This window comes from Syngnathus floridae, chromosome 17, assembly GCF_059516105.1.
Source record: "Syngnathus floridae isolate MCC-2025c chromosome 17, RoL_Sflo_1.0, whole genome shotgun sequence".
Lineage (NCBI taxonomy): Eukaryota > Metazoa > Chordata > Actinopteri > Syngnathiformes > Syngnathidae > Syngnathus > Syngnathus floridae.
In genome coordinates this window covers 11,598,327-11,623,149 of record NC_142429.1, presented here as the reverse complement: position 1 = coordinate 11,623,149, position 24,823 = coordinate 11,598,327, and the positions used below count along the sequence as shown (strand labels likewise).

The window sequence follows — 24,823 nt, the reverse complement described above, 5'->3', positions numbered from 1 at the left end:
GTACAGTCCTGAACACAAACATATGAATAAGTTATATGCTGATGGCTCAATAATGTCTTGGCCCTAGATTAATAGACTGGTAGAAATTTGTGTGCATTCTAGGCAAAACCACTTCAGAAGTCAACATACGTAATGTTGAGAGAAACTATTGACGTTTAATGATTTGATAAGGACATTTTTATTTTTTAAAGGGTGTGGTGTGTATTTCATTTTATTTTCATTTATAGTGAGAAATGAAAAATATAATGGCACAGTTAGGACGGTCATTTAAAAATATATATATATTTTTTGTGCAGGGACTTGCACGGGCACGCCCACCGGACGCGAGCACGTACGGCTGTACAGTCAAGAGTGTGACGTCATGACGTGCTTGAGCCTGCCCGAAAATGTTCTCCCGTGTTGTCGGGTCTCGAAGCGCAGGACTTTACCATGAAATAATACACTCGCATCCATGAAGAACCGGAAAACCAACCGCGTGTTTGTAATCTGAAGACATTCACCATCCGTCCGAGTCGTGAAACGGTCTCTTTTAGGAGACCCGAAGGAGAAGTTTGTGGGATCGTTTTTTCCTCGGAGTGATGTCGAATCCTGGGACTCGGAGGAACGGTTCCAGCATCAAAATACGACTGACAGGTAAAAAGAATCGAGACTGTAAGACACCACAAACTGGATCTTTCGATTTGGATCTTCGGTGCACTGCGGTGTATCGTGAGGGGAGCCAACCCGGATTAGCTTTGAAGGTCTGCTATTTGCCTAAACATCCGGTTTTTGTGCCGTAGACAGAGGCACAAGTGCTAGCTTGTTAGCCGCAATGCAAAGCAGACCACTATGGAGAAATAATTCACTGACCCGTGGAACTTGCACCCGAGCCATTCTTAGCCACCGGGCTCATTGGTAACATAGCCTCTTCCAAAGCATTAATACGTGATGAATTCTTAACACAAGCCAGTCGGCGTTAGCTTACTCTGTAGTTAACGTTGACCGCTAATGCTCACTAGCTACGCCCATCGGGGGGGCTAATCAACCACCACCCTAAAAACAACATTTATACCCCACTGCATCATAACACAATCATTGAAGACTGATTTTGACAGAAATGGAGTCTATCAGTGTGCTTATTTTCGCAGCCGATTGCATCTGACAGCTATTTTAATCATTGTAACTGATTGACATCGTAATGCTAATCCTTATCCGTTGTGTCCCCCCTTTTTTTTTTGTCTTTTGGCTGCTCATTTCAACCATTTAAGGATGTTTGCTCTCTCTCCTGTGTCTCAGCTGCAACAAAGGCTTCTCACTGTAGCCGCTGTGACCCCACAGGGCTCCCAGGGGCCTCTATTCAAATGGAAATGTCACTCTGTGCCTAGGGCCAGACTTCTTGGTCACCTGATGCTAAAAAGGTTTAATGCACATATGTTGCGGGAGAAACGATCTCAGGGCGTACCACTAAAACAAGGATGTGGCACAAACTAAATGCAGATTAATCATTAAACTTCTGCAATCTAGTCGGAAAACATTTTGTCCTTCTGCCCGTCACCTGATGTTGCTAGATTAGATATGCATTTTTATAGTAAATGTATATCCAAGAATATTGTATATAAATGTAATGAAATTTAACAATATCGTTGGTGTAAAAATCTGTTGAATGACAATGAGAGTCTGTTGTGTTTTTGCATTATTAGCCAGATGAGCCCTTGTGTGTGTGTGTGAGTGCGCCTGACCCAGACGTTCATTAGTTTTGCTTGAATGCAAACAAAGGTTATTAGCCATGACCATGCCCCGCCCCTACAGGTATGAGGGGAATTCTAATTGGCTGAGGAATGTGCGTTGAAGCGAAGAACCAATGGCGGTTTTACTGCTTGGCTGGCCGCTGTGGTTTTGTTGAGTCTGTCATGCTGAGGGGATGTTTGGCCTACATTAGCACAAGTGGCAGGCAAACACGCACAAAGGCGGCCTTCCGATTTCCTTGTCACACATTTGACTGAATGAGCAATATCCAAATTATCATGTGATGAGTAGTTGGGATTTTGTCAAATGCAGTCGTGCAACGTTGACAGTCTGTCTATAAAATGTTCTTCCCTTGTCAATGACTATATGAGTTTATTCTTATCTCAGAAGTGGTGATTGCAACACACTTTGTTGGACGCTAAAATTGTATTATCTCTGCTGAATCAATCAGATCAGGTGATAAGAGATGGGAAGGAACGCTAATGAAATAATCTGCCTTCCTGTTAAGTGCCTCCTATGCAGTGAATATTTCCGCCCAAAAACTCCAGCGTATTTCAGTCAAAGGTAATACAAAGGCTTGTTTTGTCTAGGCAAGTGGGATGTTCGTTGGCTTACTGCGCAAAACATTGGCGGCTGAACGTTTGCTCGCTCGGGCAACACGTGCTGCTTGGCTTTGGTTGCCAAGTATTTGGATTGTGTGCCGATTTGGCTCTTTGGACACGGGACACTCACGAGATCGGGTGGAGATGAAGGAAATAGATCAGGAAAAAATATGACCATACACAATCGAGAGGGAAGGAATCCAAATCACGCCAAGTAGCTTGCAAGTGAGGAAAGGGGAGACAATGTTTAGTTGGCAACCTAAGCACCTCTAATCCTCTCGCCAGCAGCATGTGCACAAACCTACACATGTATCCTAATTTGAAAGAGAAATCAAGCTACTTATTTCTCGTTGCATGAAATCCTGTCGATATTTACACGCAAGTGATTTTTAACAAATAGTTGCTCCGAGCTTTGTTTGTTTTCCTCCCGTCTCAAACAAGCCACTTTAAGTTGATCAGGAAACTGCACATGGTGCCCTAAAAAAAAATCATTTCAGCTGCAAAGCTCTCGTATAGCCGTAGAACGAGTCCCAAAAAAGCGCATTGTGTTTTTTTTTTTTTTACGTTCCCTGAGACGGCAGTCGTTCACTTTGGTCAGCGTCACCCTTGTGATGTTTCTACTCGTTTCCCCCATCAAGACCGGATGAAAAGGATTCTTCCCCTGCTGGCTCCCACCGGTTCTCAGGTTCTCTATAAAAGATCAGTCTTGAATGCCAAAAAGGAAAAGCAGCAGTGGGGAAGTGGGGAACCAGCTGAGCCCATGTGTGTGTGTGTCTACCAGGCATGACCTTGGCAGAAAGAGGAATTTCCTGAAATGCAGAGAAAGGCCCCGTCACACATTTACTGCCACCAAAGAGATGGACAAAAGCCCAAAAAGAGAGAGAGAGAGAGACTGAGGGGGGAAAAAAAATTGTTTTCCTGGCAAGAGACAGATGGATGAGTTAAAGGGGGGGGGCGCGACTTGAGCAGTGACAAAATATGTAAGTGGATTCAGGATGGATCAAGAAATGCGATTCCGTTCGTCTGCTGGTTGCGTGTGCTTGCTTCTGGTGTGGTGATGTCTGGCTGTGGAATGTGTGAGTCAAAGGAGAAGGAAGGGAAGGATCTCTCTCGCAGCCAGTCATTCTCCTCGGGTTATTCACAGGAAGCAGATGAGGACACGGCAGACATATCTCCGCCACCACAGTCACCACATCCCAAAAAACCTGCGGCGGACTGACTTCCTTAACGGCCGTCTGGGCCAAACTACCATTTTAATTGCGACACAGAGCCCGGGATAACATTGCGGGCGGGCGTGGTGGAACAAATCAATTAGTCTGTCAATCAATAGATGGCCAGATCGCTCTGCGCCATCATTATTTTTTTTTTTCTTCCTCCTCATGACACGGTCGACTTTAGGGGGCAAGAAAAATGCCATTACTGTATACAATTAAAATAAAATAATGTATTATTTCTCAGACTGTGGGTGGCCTCCCACTCTGCATGATTTATATCTTCATTTTTAAACACGGGTCCTTTTTTTTCCCCCTGAATAGCAGCATGCAACCTACACAATTTGACTTGTTCCATATTAATGATGTCCTATCCTTCCCTGCAGTATTATGTGCCAAGAACCTCGCAAAGAAAGACTTCTTTCGTAAGTTGCTCTTTTGTTTTGCATGACGCTTGACTATAGATTGAATGAGTTCCTTTGTGTGGTTTTTGCCCTGGCAACTATTTGGTTAGATCAATGATTCTCAGGGTCCGACATTAATGGTGGCCAGATGGCCCTGGGCCAGTGTGGCACTGTTGGACCAGCGCTACCACTCCATAAGGCTTCATGTTGGACTTTGAACATTTAATGTACTCTCGCCACACTTTTAGAATCGAACTGTTCATGTTGCAGTGGCTTCATATTTTTTCTCATTAATCCAGGACATTATTTTTTATTACAGTTCAGTTGTATTTCACTTTTATGTCGAATACATTTGCATTGGTTCTTTTTCTGTATTAAGCACAGTGAGGTTGAAAAGCACTGAATTAGATGCTAACACTTGTGAACGGTGGGCACACAGGTCTACCCGATCCTTTTGCCAAGGTCGTGGTGGACGGATCGGGTCAATGCCACTCGACAGACACAGTTAAGAGCACACTGGACCCCAAATGGAATCAGCACTATGACCTGTAAGTTTACCAATCATGTTTCCGTTGATGTCACTCAACTCATTCACTACGCATATAGACGTCAAAGTTCTATTTTATTTTTGCTGGCAGTGAATGGGTTAATATGAGCTCCTATTGGGGTTTTTTCCCCCTCAATAGCATTGTGTGTGTTTTTGTTTGTTCCAGCTACATTGGAAAGGCAGACTCAATCACCATCAGTATATGGAACCATAAGAAGATCCATAAACGGCAGGGGGCGGGCTTCTTGGGGTGCATTAGACTTCTTTCAAATGCCATCAGCAGACTAAAAGACACAGGATGTAAGCGCTCTTGTTTTTTGTTTTGTTTTGTTTTGTTTTTTTGATGCCGCTTGTATACAAAGCCTCTGCAGCATCTTGAAAAGGGCTTTTAATAAAAAAAAGGGGTCTTTTTATGTCCCCCTCCAGACCAGCGGCTAGATCTTTGTAAACTGAACCCCTCAGACAGTGACGCAGTGCGGGGACAGATTGTAGGTGAGTCTGCACAATGATTCTCTCTCGCTTTCTCCGTGTGTACCGTCGCCCCAATATATTCATGGGCTGACATTTACGCTATGATTTTTTTTTTCCTCTCTCTTCCCTTTTTAGTAAGCCTGCAGACACGAGACCGCATAGGTAGCGGAGGCCCTGTGGTGGACTGTCGAGGTCTATTGGAAAATGATGGGTGAGCGCTCGGAGCATCAAATAGTGACACTCCAGGATGAAAATATCTTATTCGGCGTGTCTCTTTTGTTTAGGCCCGTGTTAGAGGGATGCTTCAGTGAAGAACCCCTGCCTTATTCCGACCCCACCGGTGCTGCGGGTGGCGGCAACTGCCGTCTCGACTCGCCTAGTCAAGAAAACCGTCTTCAGTCCCAGCGAATCCGGGGGCAGGATTCTCGAGGCCATGGCCACACCCCTCAGAACAGACCTCACGGTCACCAGCCGCCCGACCTGCCTGAGGGATACGGTCAGTCCGACACCTCACCTCGTACCGCCTCGATCGGTCCGCTCATCGTATTCTCTCGCTTGTTGATTCTCATACAGAGCAGCGAACGACAGTGCAGGGCCAGGTGTACTTCCTTCACACGCAGACAGGTGTCAGCACCTGGCATGACCCTCGGATACCCAGGTGAGCCATCCATCCACGTCGTATATGTCGCTAGCTATCAATGCAGCCTCTGTTTTTGAGTTTTTTCCGACTATCTGGACTAATGCGTGATTGCAGGGACCTGGCCAGCGTAAGCTGCGAGGAGCTCGGTCCGTTACCCGTGGGCTGGGAAGTCCGGAGCACGGTGTCGGGGCGCATTTACTTTGTCGACCACAACAACAGAACCACGCAGTTCACCGACCCGCGTCTGCACACCATCATCAGGTGCCGGCGGGCTGAAAATACATCACAATCTGGCTGCATGCATGGAATTTAGCCCGACACATGGGCAAAATAAATCGTTTCAACACTAATCTGTTGCTAATCTCACTGCTGCAATGCGGAACTCGCACTTAATCTGACCTACTAAATGTGTGATTTGATTTATTGTATGTATTAACAAAAACATATGGTGTCTTCCCTCTTTCAGCCAGCAGTCCCAAGTGAAGGAATCCTCACAGGCCCCCCAGATGGACGTGGGGGTTGACGAGGGCGGAGGAATGGGCGGCGTGGTCGGGGGCGACGGGGACGTAGCGGCGCGCTACGAGCGAGACCTGGTCCACAAATTGAAGCTGCTGCGCCACGAGCTCTCCCTGCAGCAGCCCCAAGCTGGACACTGTCGCATCGAGGTCTCCCGTGAAGAGATATTTGAGGTGGGCACCTCTTTTTGTGAGTGCTATTCAAAATCTGCATAATAACAATGAGGTGAAACGCTGCTCCAAATATTTGCCTCTTCACTGTTACGGGAGTCACTAACGAAGGTTGCGCACGTCTGTTGTTTTAGGAGTCGTATCGGCAGATCATGAAGATGAGGCCCAAAGACCTCAAGAAGCGTCTGATGGTTAAATTCAGAGGGGAGGAGGGCCTCGACTACGGTGGCGTGGCGAGGTGATCCTCTACTGAATCTTTTATTCCTAAAAGACCTGTTTAAGTCATGTTTGCGTTCCGAATGAGTTTGACCTCCATAACGTTGCGGTGGTTCTCCGCAGGGAGTGGCTGTACCTGCTGTGCCACGAAATGCTCAACCCTTATTACGGCCTCTTCCAGTACTCCACCGACAATATCTACACGTTACAGATCAACCCTGACTCCTCCATTAACCCCGTGCGTACTCTCAGACACGTACAACACTTTACAATTGACCTGATAGCTTCTCTCTGTCCATATTTCAGGACCACCTGTCATATTTCCACTTTGTGGGCCGTGTAATGGGGCTGGCCGTTTTTCACGGCCACTACATCAACGGGAGCTTCACGTTGCCCTTCTACAAACAGCTGTTAGGCAAACCCATTCAGCTCAATGACCTGGAGACAACCGACCCAGAGTTGCACAAGAGTCTCGTCTGGATATTGTAAGTTGGAGAAGCAAGGACAGAAAAGAAATAGACCGGCCTGACAACTAAGAATGTTTACATTGTGTTTGCAGAGAGAACGACATCACTTCGGTGTTGGATCACACCTTCTGCGTGGAGCATAACGCCTTTGGGAAGTTCCTACAACATGAACTCAAACCTAACGGCCGTAACATTCCTGTTACGGAGGAAAACAAGAAGGAATATGTGAGGTAAAAGAGACTAGAAACTAATCTCATTATTTCATAGAATGAATGACTACTAAGGAAAATATATTTATTCTTCTCCTTAGGCTTTATGTGAACTGGAGGTTTATGCGAGGAATAGAAGCCCAGTTTCTGGCTCTCCAGAAGGGATTTAGCGAGCTCATCCCCCAACATCTCCTAAAAGCTTTCGACCATAAAGAACTTGAGGTAAGTTATTTATATTGAAGATAATTGGCAGCGCTTTTTTGTTGATTATCTTTCCGATGCCCTTTGGCAGCTGATCATCGGCGGTTTGGGTAAAATCGACCTGGCCGACTGGAAGAGCAACACGCGCTTGAAGCACTGTACGAGCGAGAGCAACGTGGTGCGGTGGTTCTGGCAGGCGGTGGAGGCCTTCAGCGAGGAGAGGAGAGGACGCCTGCTGCAGTTTGTCACAGGCTCCACCCGGGTCCCGTTGCAGGGCTTCAAAGCACTGCAGGGTGGGTCATGCACTGGTTCAGTAGGCCACGCACGTATTCGGGCCCATTTAACGGAATACAAAGCCGGTAGTATGCTGTTGCGTGAATGGCAACAGGTGGATACACTTCAACGGGGTTTCTGCCATCTAGTGGATGAGAACTTCATGGGCAAAATGATCCGTGTAGCAGAATAGAGCAGTGATAACTAGAATGTATGTGTGTAAGGCTCTACAGGTTCTGCAGGACCAAGACTCTTCACCATCCATTTGATCGACGCCAACACTGACAACCTGCCCAAAGCGCACACGTGGTAAAGACATTGACCCAGCAGATGCTTTTTTTTTTAATATATTTGTTAATTGTCCCTGTCTGTGTTGTAGTTTCAACAGGATAGACATCCCGCCCTACGAGTCTTATGAAAAACTTTATGAGAAACTGCTGACTGCTGTGGAGGAGACCTGCGGCTTTGCTGTGGAGTGAAGAAAGGGCCTCCAACCAAACCAACGTACACAGTCACACGTGTGCTTGCACTTGCATTCAACTCTCTGACTTTTTATTTTATTTTTAATGTTCACGACATGCACAGAACATGCACACCAGAGTACAGCCGGCGGCCAAGCACGGCAAGTTAAAGGCGCAAGCACAGCAAGGAAGTCAAATGGGGGGGGGGGAAAGAACAACAAAGTATTTTAAAATCTTTTCAAATGTTTTGAAGAAGCATTTTTACCTTTTTGGTTTTAACAAGCTATGATGTCAACTCCTGGGAATGTCTACAGGCACAGCGAACTCGTCACCAATCTTGAGCCGGTAAACAGACGCGGTGCAATGATGTCTGGACGGAGAACAAAGCTAAGGCTGACTGTGACGCGCGTGTGTGTGTGTGTGTGTGTGTGTGTGTATGTGTGTGTGGGTGGGTGTTTGGGTATGACACATCCCGATTGACTGACTCGTTGTCATGCGTTCACTTTTGACCACTGTTGCGTTTCCAAACGTGTCTCCGTACGCGTGCATGTGAGACAGTGTGGGTGTGGCATGGCACCCGGCTTCCGCTGCAAAACGATCAAATGAGCCCGCTCCTCCGTTTGTCCCGTTTGTTCGTACCTGCGACCACTCTGATCCACGCTAATGTTTTATTATTTATTACTAAGTGATTACTGACCAAGCTGCTATATGCTCTGCAAAGAGCTCACACTAATCCTTTCATCCCGTGTCGCCGAGTTGATGGCTCAATTCACTTCCGATTCAAGTAATCCACCAAGTGGTTTTTGATTAATTTCTACACTTTTTTTTTTTAACATGCATAATGATGCAAATATCCTTATGTGTATATAAACTATGAATGCGATGGTATGTTTATTGAGGGGAAAGGGATCAATCTTACAAGCCCTGATTTTAAAATTTCCCTCTACTGAGAGGTCAGGCGTGTGACAGATTTCTAAATGAGCCGAGGAAATACAAAGAAGGTGTCAGCTTCAGGAAAGTTTTTCGTGACCTCTTTATTAAAAGCGCAAGCCTTTCACTTTTAATATCAACGTATCCTTGTTTTTTTGCCCGTCTGTTTTTTTCCTCCGGCCCTTTGTCGAGTACTCATTAACCTCAAGGCAGCCATGAATGAACAAGCGCTCTTTACCGTTACGTCCTCCACGGATGTGAATGAATGAATTTAAAAAAAAAAAAAGAAAAACTAACTCAAGTGAGAAATGTGGAAAATATTGGGCTTTACTGTAGATTGATGACTGTTAAGCAGAATAGTTTCAATCTGCATTTTTTAGGTTCTGCGTTCACTGTGTAATGGATGCAAGAGTATTGAAACTTACTATGTACTAAAACATTTATGAAAAAATACCTTGTAAATAAGATTATATTAAAAGAAAATAAATTGAAAATAATGTCCTTGTGTAGTGTGATTGTTCTACTTTTTAAAAGTTATTGTTCAGCGCAGCAACAACTTTCAAAATTTTTTTTATTACTCCCACTAATGCTTTCAAGAATATTATTACCACTATAATACAAATTCCGCGAGCCTTCAAATGTATTCTTCCTATTTCTTCCATTATTTTTTGAGAACTACATTTCCCAGGACGCCATTACTATCACCGGGCTTTGTATGGATGACGTCACATACTTCCCCTTTGCTGTTGTTTTCGCTGCTTGTTTGGCTTTTCCGTGTTTTATCAATAGTCACAGAAGACGTTCGCTACTGGCATTCTAACAAGAAGCAGCGGTATTGTCATGTTCTGTTGTTGTTCTTTTATATTGCGTGTACACGGTTTGAGACACTGCTTTGGACTCTAACTTAGAAGTCCCCTAACTAGTTAACCTACTGGCTAGCTCGCTGGCTAGCCGAGCTCGTTAACGTTAGCTTAGCTGGCTGCGTTGCTTTCTCCTCTTTTTAAATTTCCGCGGAAATAATTCCTTGCTTTTCTTCATGTCTGTTTGACGGAAGCCTTCTATATACATTGATAATATTAGAACGTTAGCGCTAATGTCAGCATGATCCAGAATTCGATTTAAAATTCAGTTTTGTCAGCGAAACGTCGGGGATAGCTTTGATAGTCATTTCTGTCTTACCATGATGTACAGTCTTTGTATCCTAAATCAAAGTCCCACCTTTGAAGGCAACGTTGAGTGTTTTCTGCTCTCTTTTGTTTACTTTTAGCACTAAATAGTTGTCAAGCTCGGAGTTTTGCATGTAAGTGACGCCAGTCTATATTGGCGAGTGATTTGATTGAATCAGATGTCCGCCTTTTTGCAAATAGTCCTCTCTTCAATTTCATGTTTATAATGTGACTCATTGGGGTACATAAAAAACATTTTCAATTGCCATGTGGACAGACGAAACCACATTAAGAATGAAAACGCAATGTGGTAGCGATGTGACATATTGTCACCATCGTCACGTCATAGTTACTATTTGTGCGGTCTATATCAATGACAACTTTATGGAACAAACAAACATACTTTCCCTCAAGGTTCCCAAACTATGCGTTAAATATTCATAAGACCAAAAATCCCAGACACATGCAAATGTTCAAGAGTGAAGTTTAACCAATTATATTTTCATCAGCATATTTGGAAGTTGAGTAATTCCAAAGTAATACGAAGTCATCAAGTTGCATTACTTTAATATTATGGTACAATCAACCCTTCGAAGCCTTTAGCTAGTACTTTTTCTTTTCCAGAGATTTTGGAGAACCTGTACTTAAACTGGTTTCTATGTTGTAGATCACATATGTCAGAGTTACGGCCCGCGGGCCAGATCCGGCCCGCGAATTGATTATCTATGGCCCCCTGGATGATATTGAATTACTATTAGAACCGGCCCGCAGGCCACAGCCGCCCGCTGGTGTTTTGCACGCACCAACACTACATTTCCCACAATGCAACGGTAGCCCGCGATGTCCCTGCAGCTTGCACAAGCGGCTTCATTATTCATCAGTAGTCAGAGCAGAGTTCAACTTTCTGATACCCCCCTCCTCAAAAATGGCTAAACGTAAGGTGGACGCTGAGAACAGGGGGTTTCAGGCCAGGTGGGAGGCAGAGTACATGTTAACGGAGGTGAGACGCAAACTTGTGTGTGTTCTGTGTGGAGAAAATGCGGCTGTAATGAAAGAATTAAATTTAAGAAGGCACTATCGAACGTCCAAGAAACACACAGACCAAGACAAGAAAATGGAATATGAACAAAAGCTACAGAAGGTGGAAGAATTAAAACGAGGCCTTAAGTCCAGACAGGCTATGTTCACGTATGCTAAATCGCAAAGCGAGGCTGCTGCCAAGGCTAGCTTTATTGTGGCAAAAGAGATCGCCAAATCAGCCAGTTCAAAATCAGTTCAAGACGTGATTTTTCTTTGAAGAAAGTATTGTTTTGTCTGTGTGCCGTAAATTTTTGCATTTTTTTATTTATATTTATTTTTCAGTTGAATGGACCAAGGGAAAATTGCAGATAAGAGCCATGAGAAAGAATACAACTGATTTGATTAATTTTTTATTTTACGATTTGAAAGCAATGATCGGTAGATCATAGAGCAGCACAATAATACATTTTCAGTTTATAATGCATGCACTTTTATTTATGCATTTATCTTGATATTAAGAAACACATTTTGTTTTTAAAACAATTTAATTTTTTGCTGTTTGGCTGTTGAAAATATTTTCCCTTGAAGTTACTGACAGAGCCATAACAAAATATTGCCATATTCATTTAATCATTAAATAATGTACACTGTGTTAGGTCTTAGTTCAATAGGCTATGTGCAATCATTCCGATATATTTTAATAAACATTGAACCAGTCCGGCCCTCGGCTTGTAGCAAATTTGTTTTTTTGGCCCTCTGTGTGTTTGACTTTGACATCCCTGTTGTAGATGGTGTAAATCAAGCCAGCGACTGTGTCCAAGACCATTTAGGGGGCTGATGAGCTGTGTATCATCATGGCAGATGGATGCAATGATGATGATGTCATTCACCTGGCCAGCTTCAACATCCACCGAAGCCAAGGTAAAAACAATACAAGGGAAGCAAAAAAAAATTCATAGTTTAATACACCGTCACGTTTTGTTTCTAAATTGCTGCCCTGGGATGTTAATGTTTTTTTTCAGGCTCTGGCAATCGTCAGAGGGAGCTGATTTTCATTTCTGATGATTCTGATGAGGAGACTGTGACGCTGGTACCTCCCAGTCATGTTTTAGTTCCAGACGATGCGCCTGAAGATGACGACGTCACCATATTAGAGGTAAATATTTGTTTTCTTCTAGGCGAAACCATCATATCAATGTCATACTACTTCATCATTTTAATCATTGAAATGTTGTCTTTGTCTTAGCCAATAAGTCCTGCACGCAAACATGTCATACGACCGGCAGCAAAGTGGACTGGGGCCTCACAAAGCCTTACTAAAGTCGGTGGAAATCCCGGGACTTCTACGAGGGACCCATGTGTTCCCTCTACCTCCCGAGATGCTATTGCACACGCATCCTCAGTCAACACAGCGGTACTCACACAGCCAAACCTAACCACAAATTCCCAGCAGCCAAATGCTTGGACGCCCCAAGAGATAAGTGTGGAAGTCCAAGATGATTCTTCGACTCCAACCCAATCTACCTCCGCACCAGCTCTAAATGTCAGACTAGGTGCAGAACACCTTCGGCCTAGCACATCTGGACCGGCATGCTCCGCAGGACAATTATTAGCTCAGCCACAGATAAACACATCTCACAGTATTGTTTCAAGGACACTTCCTGTCTCCACCACGTCTCAAGAAAAGGCCGGCGTTCAAGACAATCCTCAGGCGAGTGCTTCCTCTGCAGAGGCGCAGCCTAAAGCGAGCACATCTTCTAAACTTCAGACTAGCGGGTCATCGAAATTAGTAACGCAGCTTCTCCAGAAGAAGTCGTCGATCCCCGTCATACTTCCACAGCAACCGACCAGCCGAGCCTTCGCTTTGATCACGCAGCAACAGAACAAGCCCCGGACCGTGCTCCACCCCGTTTTGCATACCACGCGCGGCAATCTCAGTCAGATTGAACCCCAAGCCCTCGCCCCAGCCCAGGCTCCGATCCAGGCCCCCCAGCCCCATCAAGCGGCACCTTGGAACCAGTCTGCGGTGCTAATAGCTGCGGCCCCACAGAGGTTGGGACCTCCAGAGGCGGGCCACCAAATCATGCTCGGGAGCCAGGCAGCTGGCGACGCCGCTCTCGATCCCCGACCACAGGGTGGCGCTGGCGCCTCCAGTGCGTTTCCACAAACCCACATCACAAATTTAAACCATCCCTCTGGACCAGCTCCCGCACCTTCGGTTCCCAACAACAGAGGAGGCGTGCATCAGAATGTAGATGTGGGCGAGGAGACCGTGACGTTGGTACCTCGCAGTCATGTTTTAGTTCCAGACGATGCGCCTGAAGATGACGATGTCACCATATTAGAGGTAAATATTTGTTTTCTTCTAGGAGAAACCATCATATCAATGTCATACTACTTCATCATTTTAATCATTGAAATGTTGTCTTTGTCTTAGCCAATAGCACCTGCACGCAAACATGTCATACGACCGGCAGCAAAGTGGACTGGGGCCTCACAAAGCCTTACTAAAGTCGGTGGAAATTCCGGGACTGCTACGAGGGACCCATGTGCTCCCTCGACCTCCCGAGATGCTATTGCACACGCATCCTCAGTCAGCGCAGCGGTACTAACACAGCCAAACCCAACCACAAATTCCCAGCAGACAACTGCTTGGACGCCCCAAGAGATAAATGTGGAAGTCCGAGATGATTCTTCGATTCCAAGCCAATCTACCTCCGTACCAGCTCTAAATGTCAGACTAGGTGCAGAGCACCTTCGGCCTAGCACATCTGGACCGGCTTGCTCCGCAGGACAATTGGTTCGGCCACAGATAAGCACATCTCACAGTGTTGTTTCAAAGACGCTTCCCGCCTCCACCACGTCTCAAGAAAAGGCCGGCGTTCAAGACAATCCTCAGGCGAGCACTTCGTGTGCAGAGGCGCAGCCTAAAGCGAGCACATCTACACAAATTCAGACTAGCGGGCCATCGAAATTAGTAACGCAGAAAAAGTCGACCCCCATCATACTTCCACAGCAACTGACCAACCAAGCCTTGGCTTTGATCACGCAGCTGCAGCAACAGAACAAGCCCCGGACCGTGCTCCAGCCCGGTTTGCATACCATGCGCGGCAATCTCATTCAGATTGAACCCCAGGCCCTCGCCGAGGCCCCAGCCCAGGCTCCGGCCCAGGTGCCCCAGCCCCATCAAGCGCCGCCGAGGAACCAGTCTGCGGTGCTAATAGCTGCGGCCCCTCAGAGGTTGGGACCTCCAGAGGCGGGCCACCAAATCATGCTCGGGAGCCAGGCTGCTGGCAACGCCGCTCTCGATCCCCGACCGCAGGGTGGTGCCTCCAATGCGTTTCCACAAACCCATGGCACAAATGTAAACCATCCCGCTGGACCAGCTCCCGCACCTTCGGTTCCCAACAACAGAGGAGACGTGCAACAGAATGTAGATGTGGGCGAAAACCCAGAAAGGGGGAACCCAGTTCCCGGTCTGGTTGCAGTCCCTCCCGTTCCAGAAGACATTCCCAGAATAGAGGATGCAAGGCCCGGTCCATCTCGGCCACGAGAGAGGTTGGAGCTACAGCAGCACATCAGAAACCTCATTACCGGTGTCGTAAGTCATCGCGGACACCTCATTTTCGCTCTCGTTCAAATACTGGCCTAATATTTTTGTCTCTACCTCTCCCTCCAAAGTTGGATCTCTTCCCAGATGTCCAAGAAGCCTATGTAGCAGAACTGATCCGAAAGAATTATGTGCAAGACTTGAATGTGTAAGAAGCTTTTTTTTTTTTTGGGGGGGGCAACGAATTTGCACACATATTTGCAAGTCAAATCATGTGAACATCCGCCTTCCTTTCCTGTGCTCTTTATAAGTATCTGTAACCTACTGTTGGAGAACCCGGAATATCCAAAGACAGAAGCTGCTGCTGCAGCCAAAGATCTGCCCACCAGCGTCTTACTGGAGTCTGGAGACAATAAAACAGAGGTAACACACTTGGAAGCACACAAAAGAGCTGCAACATGCCGTATTGTATGACTTGTCTACAAGTCATTGGGTCTCTGGAGGTGGTATGAGGTATTTTCATCAGCGTGATGCATCTTTTCAGGTAACTGAGGATCTTTTTGACTACGACAAGCTGGGCCAGGTCGGTCAGGAGATCGTGATGCAGGCTGCGGACTTGCTCATGTCGGACTTCCGCTTGATCAGCTGCCAAGACATCAAATGGGCGCTCAATGCCCTGAAAGGACACTATGCAATCACACGCAAGGTGCAAATTCTTATTCTTGCTCAGTTCAATGTGTTGTTGTTTTTTGTCAAGGACACGATGCTTGGTGGTTTTGTGAAAGCTTTTCTACTTTTATTTCTTCCATGGGGAATATATCTGTCAAGTGGCCCACACTTTTGTGGGGTTAAGCTGCAGCTCCCCACTTGAAAGGCGCTTGGACAAAAGGATTTGAACTGGACTTCACTCAGTGATCATGACTGGTTTTTCCTTGACCAGCTGGACCTTTTTAACTTCTTTTGACCCAGTGGGCTCTCCTTGCCTCTGAAGGGCCTCCCAGTCTCTTTTCCAGCGATGAAAGTCTCGCCTGATGCCAGTGAACTTGGGGAGGGGGGTTGGCTTTAGCCTAATGGCTGTTGGGTAGCTGATGGAAGCTGCACTTACACTTCTTTCAACATCTTCTTTAGCTTTTGCTCCAATGAACCATGCTTTTCTGGACATTAACTTGGGAATGACGCTGTCAAGCTCCCTCACACGCAGTTGGAAGTCTCTCTGCTCGGCGGGAGGGGCCCAACACTTCCACTGTGTGTGCAGCTCCTTTGCTCTCTTAATCAATCTTTCCATGTAATCAAACAGAAAGTCAAAGGCCTCTTTGCTTCCATCAGGTTCAAGGGACATCACAGTCTTTACTTTCTTCTCTGCAGCCTCTACTGCCATCGTCACTTCCTCTTCTCCGAAGTTAGCCCAGAGTGTCCTTTGAATGAGGTCCCTCAGCTCTTTCAGTTTCACCTCACACCCATCTGCAGTTTTCACAATATCGGCCTTTTGCTGTTCGCTCAAACCTGGAACTTCATCAGGGTCCTCCCCCAGCTCCATCTCTGCAAGGTACTGGGTCTCCACATCCTCATTTGCTTCCATGACTTTGCTGGACTCAATTATAAGGGTCTTGAAACTGTCTCTGAGCTCCTCTTCAGACATTATGGCATGCGTCCGGACAATGTTGGCCAGCCTGGAGAATTGCCGCTTTGCAGACGTCCTCTTGGCTTTGAGCTGCTCCAATGACTGCGAGTCGGCCATCTTTCCTTCCCACCAGGATTCAATTGCCGTGAGCTGATACTCAGCGTGTTACCAGGCCTCTGGATTTCCAGGCCTGGTCAGTTGCTGTTCAGGATACTCCGGTCTTCACACCGGTTTTTCACTGTCAAGTGGCCCACACTTTTGTGGGGTTAAACTGCAGCTCCCCACTTGAAAGGCGCTTGGACAAAAGGATTTGAACTGGACTTCACTCAGTGATCATGACTGGTTTTTCCTTGTCTTTGGTTTATTTTCATCTTCAGCCAAACACAGGTGAAAAACCTTAAAATAAACACAAATAGATGGTCAAACTCTAAACCATGATCAAGCAATACAACCCAAAATCAAATACTTAATTTTTAAATACTAAGACAGGATGAAGCCAAACAGCTTTCAACCCGGTGAGTACACACAAACATTTTTCCCGATTTCTTTTTTAGCTTTTACTTTTTTAAATTACACCACATAATTTACCACGATTTCACCATAATGTTTAGCATGATCCTAACCCATATCAATTTTACATATTTATTTCCAAAGCCACCCAGATGCGGGCTGTAGCCCCATGTTCAAATGTCCAGAGGCTCACCGGCTCCTTCTTTTGCTTCGTTTTCCAAGCTTTCCGCTGCAGTCCTGCCCTTTGGAAATGCTGCCTTGTCCAAATCATGGCAGGGTACCATGAGCTCCACCACTCTCCCTCTTAATTAACCCCACCTGGTGCTCTCAACAGCCTGCCTGCTTCTGTGTGGCTGAGACTCACCCAGGCAGAGAGGGCGCGGCTTGCAACTCGTCTCAACAATATCTATTTCTGATCAGCGGTCTCTCTCGTAGGCCTTATTTGAAGCTCTGAAAAAGTTTCAAGAATCAGGCGACTCCTCAGGAAAGCGACGACGAAGCAGAATACCCACTGAACGCTGCTACATCGATTTCCGCTTTGAGCACGGTGAGGAGGAGAAAGCTTTCTCCGTACTTCTCGCATGTGTCTCCGAGTGACTCGATTTCAAAGCATAGAAGGGTGAATTTGTCCTTTGCTTATCCGTCGTGCTGCAGGTCAGGTGAAGTTTGAAAAGAGGATGTACTTTTTGGAGAGTGGCCGACGCTACTGCAGGATGTACAACAATTTGGAGCCTTCTTTACAAAAGGAGCTTACATTCTTCCAACAGAAAGCCAAGGAATGGGCAGAGGTATTGTCTTAAGCACTTTTCCCCCACTTGTTTCAAATGTTGATTTCTTTCTTGTTCTTTCCAGCATGAGGACTTCCTCCTAGCGCTGCAAGTGAATGAAGATGAATACAAGAAAGTAGGTTCATTTCGCTCTCCTTAAATTGTTTTCCCCCCCCCCCCTTAATTCTTGTAAATAGTATTTGTCCCGATGATGCTTTTGACCCGACCATAAAATGACATGCATCGGTGATTAATTGTTGTTCATTCAGGACGGCCAGCTGATCGAGTGCGGCTGCTGCTACGGAGAGTTTGCCTTTGAGAAAATGACGCAGTGTTCGGACGGTCACTTATTCTGTCAAGAGTGCCTCGTCAAATATGCTCAAGAAGCAGTTTTTGGCTCTGGAAAGGTACGTCCTTTATGTGGATAGTATTCTGTTCAAATCTGATATTTGTGAGAGGTACTGCTTTGAATTGATTTGCTATTGTACAAGTTGCTAAAATATTTCAAATATTCTTCAGAATACTTCTTTGGTTGTTATAACATGCATCTTTTTTTTTTTTAAATTACTTTAACCACTTTGTGTATGTTCATGCATCCTCTTTGCAGTCCGAGCTCAGCTGCATGGAGGCCGGCTGCCTTTGCTCGTACCCAGTCTGCGAACTGGAGAAGGTCCTGCCAGAAAACATACTTTGCAAATATTACGAGAGGCAGGCGGAGGAGGCCATTGCTGCCACCTGCGCGGATGAGTTAGTAAGGTAAGAGCGATGTTTTATGTGTTTTGAATGTGAAAAATGACATTTTTGCTCTCTTTCACCTGTCTGCCAGGTGTCCCTTCTGCAACTTTCCAGCCTTGTTGGACAAAGACATGTCACTCTTTAGCTGTCCCAATCCCCGCTGCCGCAAGGTCAGTCTTGTATTTGCTTGTTTTGTGTCATATGTGGAAGTTCTGCTGAGGCCAGAATCAGTTTGAAGCATCAAATGATAAAAGCCAATTCGGTCCAATCGGAAATTTGCACTGGCCCCTGTATTATTGTCTCGGTTCTTCAGAGGCATTTTTGAAATGAAGTACGAGACAACAGGAATGTACTGGGCCATCGTGACCAAATGTATTGACCGTGAGATGTCCACCCAGAATAACGATGGGGGTAGAGGTCAACAAATGTGTCAGAGCTCGCTATTGAAGAGAAGAAGCAAAGCAAATGGTTCCATCTGGAGACGTCGCTGCCTCTTATCACTGTCTCCTCCCACTGTTTGAGGAATGCCGAGGTGGAGGGCAATGCAGTGCACTCTGTAAATCACCTTTATCAGGATGAAACGTACCTTGGCACACATGGCCCCCATGTATGTGGAGCAATGTTTCTTTTTTATATATATATATATATATATATATATATATATATATATATATATATATATATGCAGTTCAACGTTTGGTGCCGTAGGTGGAGCCCTTTACTTTTCGAGAACAACGTGTGCTCATGGCACGCCCAAGATCCTTCACGCCGAGTAATATCTTCATCTTTATATCCAACAGCTGCCAACGGTAGTCCAGTTGTATTCGATTTTTGTTTTTAAAACTTCTCTTTGGAACAGATTGGCTGAAAAAGGATGGCTTTTTTGTTGAGGGAGTTTTGCTAAAACCACACATGCAAATTAGACCTAAACCATTGCTGAAGTTGGTTGTTTTCTTAGTTGGGTCTGACTAAAAATATTTATTTAGCTGTAGCAGCCCCTATGGCTTGCTTGCCTGGGCTGTGGCCAGGGTGGGGCCTTATTATGTAATTGACACACTTCCACAAGCCCGCCCACCTTCCCCCCCTTTTCGGATGTTTCATCATTGGCAGGCCCCTTGCCCCGCACCCCTCCGCCGCTTTCCCATTGGCCGAGAGCACTTCCTCCTCCGTTTCAAATGTGCTTCACATCAAGTTTGACCCACATTCCCCTCCCCTCCATCCCGCTTTCACCCGCGCTCCCCTAATGTATTCCACATGTGCTTCTGAGCACATCTGAACAAGCTTATTCCTGGCCCGCATAGGAGTTCGTCATGACAAATGTAGGCCAGTGGAAAAATTGCCTTTGTCCCACAACTGCTGCCATTTCAACGCAGTAACGTCACTGCGTAGTTTTACGTCTCGCCGTCATTCGTCTGATCCCGACGGTGGCAAAAAGCACCTCGTTTCATAGCACAATGCAGACCCCACCCCCACCGGAACCACTGCAACAGACCTTGCACCACCTTATAAGGTAATGTGCAGACAAAAGAGTGAAAAATGGAGGATGAGAGGAAAGGCATGCTATGAATGAAGGCCCCAGGGGACCACGTGTAATGACACGTTAGCACGGAGGCTCCGGAGCGCCACGAGCTGAGGCTTGAAAGAACGGACATTGTAAATTGTGCTCTTGCGAGTTGGGCATGTGTGGATCTCTGTCTGCCGTCAAGCTGCCATGTTTCCTGGTAAACATTTGTCACCAGTAGGGGGCGATAGTTCACCACACTCTTGCCCCCACCCTTTTGTTAGCCACCCTTTTTTTGTGTCAAAGTACATTTTTTCAACATGTCACCTTTGCATTCAGGATACAAATACTGTTGAATGCATCACAAAAAAAACATTGAATGTTATTTTTGGTCAACTTTCCCTGTGTTGGCCAAAGTGTCTCCTCTGCATAGCCACATGCCATCTTAAGTTTCCTCCCGTTTTCTTTTGTCCTCCATCTGACCTTGGCTAAAAGAGCACATGCACGCAAGTCCCTCCTCCCAGTCAATGTTGAATGTTACATGAGTGATGCCTCAAATATTGATGTCTGCCTCCTTAGCACTAGCCTCAGCGTGCGCTAAGAACGATGCTGTACACGCCGAAGCTCAGAGGATGGATTTGCAGTTTCTAGGCAACCGAGCATTTTGTAAAAGGGCAAATCCCGCCCAACGTGTGCGCGCCGCGCCGCAGGGCCACACCTTGCCGGGTCTGCAGTGCGGACTAATATTTTTCTCTGGCTCGAGTTCAAATGAATCCATTCAACGATTGTGTTTGTCTCGACGTGCAGGAAAGCTGTCGAAAATGCCACGTGCAGTGGAAGCAGCATGTGGGGAAGACGTGCGAGCAAGTCCTGGAGAAAGACGAGATCCGCATGAGGGTGCTCATGTAAGTTGGAGCCCATCGAAACGTATGAAGACGGGAAAAAAAACCTCCCGTCTCTTTAATCCTCCATCCTTATCCCCTCTCCACGCCAAAGAGGATGCTGGGTAAATATCTGTGTTTCCCGGACAACACTATGGGAAGCCGGCTGCTTCCCGTGGGCCTGCTAGGCAGTACTTCCTGTTTTGAGCCATTGAGAAGGTCTTCCTTCTTCCTGGTGATGACAGAGACAGGAAGCGGCCTGGTAAAAAGATCAGTGGATGGACTTGATTATTAGTACAAGACAACTCGTTTCTGCAAGCTACGTTACTTAGAAATGGTAAAAGAGAAGCCTTTTTTTTTTTTTTAATTACAAAATGAACATCTGGACCAGAAATGAACAACTGACGACCCAATGAATACATCTATATATTTATGCACACCTAGTTTTCTTAGACATGTAAAGCCAGGAAGAACATTCTATTTCCAAGTGACGGGATCTGGATCTCTGTGTCTTCTCACTCGTGTCCTTTTGTGCTCGTCAGTGAGGAGCGCATGACGGCCGCCCGGGTGAGGAAGTGCGTCAAGTGCGGCACGGGCCTGGTCAAGTCCGAGGGCTGCAACCGCATGTCGTGTCGCTGCGGCGGCTTTATGTGCTACCTCTGCCGAGAGGCCATCACCGGATACAGCCACTTCTGCCAGCACGCTCGCTCGCCGGGCGCTCCCTGCCGCCACTGCCGCAAGTGTTCCCTCTGGACGGATCCCACGGTACGCGCGCAGTGAATACTTTTGTGGACAGCGGTCCCAGCACCTAACTCCCCACTCACCGTGACCTGGACCATCTGGTCCCTGCAGAGGCCCACAGTGACCTGGCGGGAATCCCGCTGGCAACCATCGGTAGCAATTAGCGCCCATGTTGCTCATAAGCGAGTTGCTAAGGCGGAGCCGAGAAATGGCTAAATACTTTCAACAAGGCCTGGCGAGAGGCTTGTGGTTTTGGAGTCCTAACTTGACCAAGTTTTTCCATTCTCCCCCCCCCCCTTCCATAAGTTTTATTCATCGCCACATGTTGCTAACTTGCTCGTTCGTATCTGTTGTGCATCCGTAGCTAGATGACGAGCGAAACATACAGGAGATCCAGAAGGAGGGAGAAGTGCAGCTGAATAAGAAGTTTGCAGGTGAGTTTGTCTGATTTCGTGAGACTGACCAACACGCTTGGTCGCTTACTCTCCCTCCCCCTCCTTCTTCTCGACTCAGATCAATCGGGAAAGAGAGTCGGCCCGCCTCCCGAGGCCGTCCAAGAGACAAAGCGTCCTCGTGTGGGTCCGCCCCCTGAAAACCCTCCCCCTCCGGGTCCCCGTCATCCTCAAGCGGTGCAGGCTCCCCTCTTTGTGCCCCCTCGCGCCCATTACCCTCCCGCCCTAGCTCAAGGCCAGATGTACATGATCAACCAGCTGCCCCCGGCGCCCTACGTCCCCCCGCTGCCAAACCTGCTCCCTTTGAACAATAATAACCACCACCATCACCACCATCATCATCACCACAACAATCGGCACGGCGAGCGGAATCCTCTAAACCTGAACATGATTGACATGCCCATGCACTATGGCCCCGCCCACCGCTACTTCAGGCATTTATAACACACGCATGTGAGTTAACTGTCTGCTGCAGCCCACGCTTACACTCTACAGATCCACTTCTTGTTTTCAGAGCTTCCTTTTTTTTTTTTTTATAACATTTTCTCGGTGCACCCGCTTTCAGCCAACCTTCATCTGGTGTCAGTCATTTTGTGTTTGACTGAAGAAACACAAGTAACTACATCTGTAGAGGTACACACACATGCACACTTTGCTGCCTTTTCACACTGAATCTTGGATGCCAGCTTGTGTTTTCCATCTGTAAAAAAAAAAAAAAAATCTGTTAAATATCCAGTTTATAACGTTTCTGACAAAAAAAAAGTTCAAAACATTCAAGCTGTGCGGTTTTTCTAATAAAGTTTTCTGTTTGCATTTTCATGATTGTCATGCACGTCTTTGATTTCGTAGCCCACTGAGCACAGGTGCCTCTCTCTCTCTCTCTCTCTCTCTCTCTCTCTCTTCGTTCAGATGTTGTGGATTTGAATGTGTGTGCATGTTCTTCCTCTGCTTATGTCCATTTTCTCCAGGTCCTCCAGCTCCCTCCTACATCCTCAAAACATGCATGTTAGCTCCACTGATGACCAAGTTGCTTCAAGTCCGCTAAGGTAGGCTCCAATTGACATGCAACCATAATGAGTGATGAATGGAATATGCAAATTAGACAAGTACAGAACAACATGCGACAGATAATGAATGAATTTCCTGGGCTCTCCTCTTTTCTGCCTCCCACAAAAAGCGCCGAGTCACGATAAACGAGCCCGAGGGTGTTCGCCAATCACACGACAGAGGATGCTTTAAACCAATAAGCGGCGTGGCGACAGTCCATGAGTGGACTTCTTTGTTCAGCCAAGTGTGCTGTCGCTGTGACCAATCGCTCGAGCGTGGTGTCTTTACATGCGGACAATAAAAGCAGCAGCATGCTCAAGCTTCTTGTAGCCCGCTTGATGGCTTTCGTCACGCCTGCTACATTTTTAGTAAGTGTAGTTTCGGCCCAAGCATTGCCAACATGGTGGATCTTGCACTTATCAGTTGAATTGTCTTATAGTCAAGACAAAGTGCGCTATTGGCTAAATAGTTATACAGCGTCTCACATAAAGTAACTTGAGTGAAACATTTTATGCCCATTCAAATTGTTTGTGGGATGCTCACACGAGCTTTCCCAAACGCCTTGTGGGCATTTTCCGTATTTGCCATCCAGTTGAAGTGAAGGGTCAACACAAAGGTCAGCGGAGCTCATAAAACAGCATGTGGGCCCGCCGGCCGTGTCTCGCAAATAACTTCATTACGCGAAAATGGCAGGAAGGGAAATGACTCGTAGACAACAGCTATGTATTCAACTGAAAAGTGCAATAGGACTCTGATAGAGAGATTCTTTCCCAACAAATGTTCTAAAGTAGGGATTCTAGAATGACCCCCAAATCATCCTTCCCAATGCCAATTCAACATATTTAGTTATGGATTTGATGACAGAGGACTGCTCCCATGTACCAAAAAAAAAAAAGCAATCAATGGAGCAGACATGACCCATACAAAGAAGTGACACTTCCTGTCGCCCTGGTTCAACTTCCCCCGACTCAAACCGTATAATGTCCCATTTGAGATGACCTTTACACCATTTTTGTGTGTGTGTGTGTGTGTGCGTGTCTACAGGGATGTCTGTCAGCATGCGTTCCCTAGACTATTCCTGTGGATTGTGTATATTTCAGTGGAAGTGCGTCTGTGTTATTGTTCCCGTAATGAGTGTGTATTTTGTAGCTATGCAGAATTTGTATTTTTTATTACCCCTAATATGCAAGTCAATTTTTAGGAGCTCTTGTTCTCTGTGCTAGCTTTGTGCCACACCGTTGAATATTGATTTACAATCTGGCAGCATATCATGAAAAAAGAAAATGTTTCCCCTCAGCCATAGCTGCCCCTTTAATTCACTCTCGTGTCAAATTGACTTCCTGATCCCAAAAACAGAACCCGTGGGGGCTGTCCAATCATTCTCGCGACTCTCAATTTGCTAGTCTCAGACAGATAAAAAAAAATAGTGGAGGAACTCACCATCCAAGGGAGATGCTAGTTGTGGTCCAACTGCCAGGCAGTCACCATAGCAACATGAACAATTCAACAGCAGGCCTTTTTCAGGAAAGGAAGCAACCATATTTGCTGACATCTCATGATAATGAAGACCTTTTTGTTGTCAAATAATGCTTACACAGCAGACTAGGCCTTTTCCTTGCGGGCCTGACTTGTGCATGTCCCGTTAATGTGAAATTTAATTTGTTTGGGAATCGTGGGATTAATTTGCACCGCTAAAGAGATTACCCACCGACCCACTGACCTACTGCCTCGACATTGGAGGGAGAGGAGAAAAAAATCATTTTAATTTCAGGAATTTAGCTAAAAGCGA

The 24,823-nt window shown here is 46.2% G+C and overlaps 2 protein-coding genes across 5 annotated transcripts; both read left to right on the top strand.

The window, feature by feature from the left end:
* The first annotated feature begins 347 nt into the window (after positions 1-347).
* smurf1 (SMAD specific E3 ubiquitin protein ligase 1) lies at positions 348-9,544 on the top strand. Of its 2 annotated transcripts, none has more exons than XM_088357093.1 (18): positions 348-633; positions 3,925-3,963; positions 4,382-4,490; positions 4,656-4,789; positions 4,916-4,981; positions 5,096-5,171; positions 5,245-5,456; positions 5,534-5,618; positions 5,715-5,861; positions 6,067-6,289; positions 6,421-6,524; positions 6,626-6,740; positions 6,809-6,987; positions 7,062-7,199; positions 7,280-7,400; positions 7,471-7,672; positions 7,886-7,961; positions 8,032-9,544. In XM_088357093.1, the coding sequence occupies exons 1-18, from the start codon at positions 579-581 to the stop codon at positions 8,129-8,131; spliced, it is 2,181 nt and encodes a 726-aa protein (XP_088213219.1). In that variant the 5' UTR covers positions 348-578; the 3' UTR covers positions 8,132-9,544. The 2 variants fall into 2 exon arrangements, with proteins under 2 accessions (XP_088213219.1, XP_088213218.1); XM_088357092.1 differs by having other exon boundaries at positions 7,877-7,961.
* A 186-nt stretch (positions 9,545-9,730) lies between these two features.
* On the top strand, positions 9,731-23,038 carry rnf216 (ring finger protein 216). Of its 3 annotated transcripts, XR_015853265.1 has the most exons (20): positions 9,731-9,875; positions 12,018-12,150; positions 12,252-12,385; positions 12,476-13,576; positions 13,667-14,830; positions 14,911-14,987; positions 15,091-15,202; positions 15,324-15,485; positions 17,346-17,457; positions 17,565-17,698; positions 17,763-17,813; positions 17,947-18,084; positions 18,285-18,433; positions 18,504-18,582; positions 20,721-20,818; positions 21,337-21,559; positions 21,900-21,969; positions 22,049-22,440; positions 22,553-22,620; positions 22,956-23,038. XR_015853265.1 is itself a non-coding variant. In XM_088357090.1 (19 exons), the coding sequence occupies exons 2-18, from the start codon at positions 12,084-12,086 to the stop codon at positions 22,429-22,431; spliced, it is 4,254 nt and encodes a 1,417-aa protein (XP_088213216.1). In that variant the 5' UTR covers positions 9,731-9,875; positions 12,018-12,083; the 3' UTR covers positions 22,432-22,440; positions 22,553-22,806. The 3 variants fall into 3 exon arrangements, 2 of the variants coding, with proteins under 2 accessions (XP_088213216.1, XP_088213215.1); XM_088357090.1 differs by lacking the exon at positions 22,956-23,038 and having other exon boundaries at positions 22,553-22,806; XM_088357089.1 differs by lacking the exon at positions 22,956-23,038 and having other exon boundaries at positions 22,049-22,806.
* Positions 23,039-24,823: the final 1,785 nt, after the last annotated feature.

Coding starts and splice junctions, on each gene's coding strand:
- smurf1 (XM_088357092.1), top strand. CDS start 579: ATGTCGAATCCTGGGACTCGGAGGAACGGTTCCAGCATCAAAATACGA. Junction 4,982..5,095: donor AGTGCGGGGACAGATTGTAG/GTGAGTCTGCAC, acceptor TTCCCTTTTTAG/TAAGCCTGCAGACACGAGAC. Junction 6,988..7,061: donor AAGAGTCTCGTCTGGATATT/GTAAGTTGGAGA, acceptor TTGTGTTTGCAG/AGAGAACGACATCACTTCGG.
- rnf216 (XM_088357090.1), top strand. CDS start 12,084: ATGGCAGATGGATGCAATGATGATGATGTCATTCACCTGGCCAGCTTC. Junction 15,203..15,323: donor CTGGAGACAATAAAACAGAG/GTAACACACTTG, acceptor GCATCTTTTCAG/GTAACTGAGGATCTTTTTGA. Junction 20,819..21,336: donor ATCCGCATGAGGGTGCTCAT/GTAAGTTGGAGC, acceptor TGTGCTCGTCAG/TGAGGAGCGCATGACGGCCG.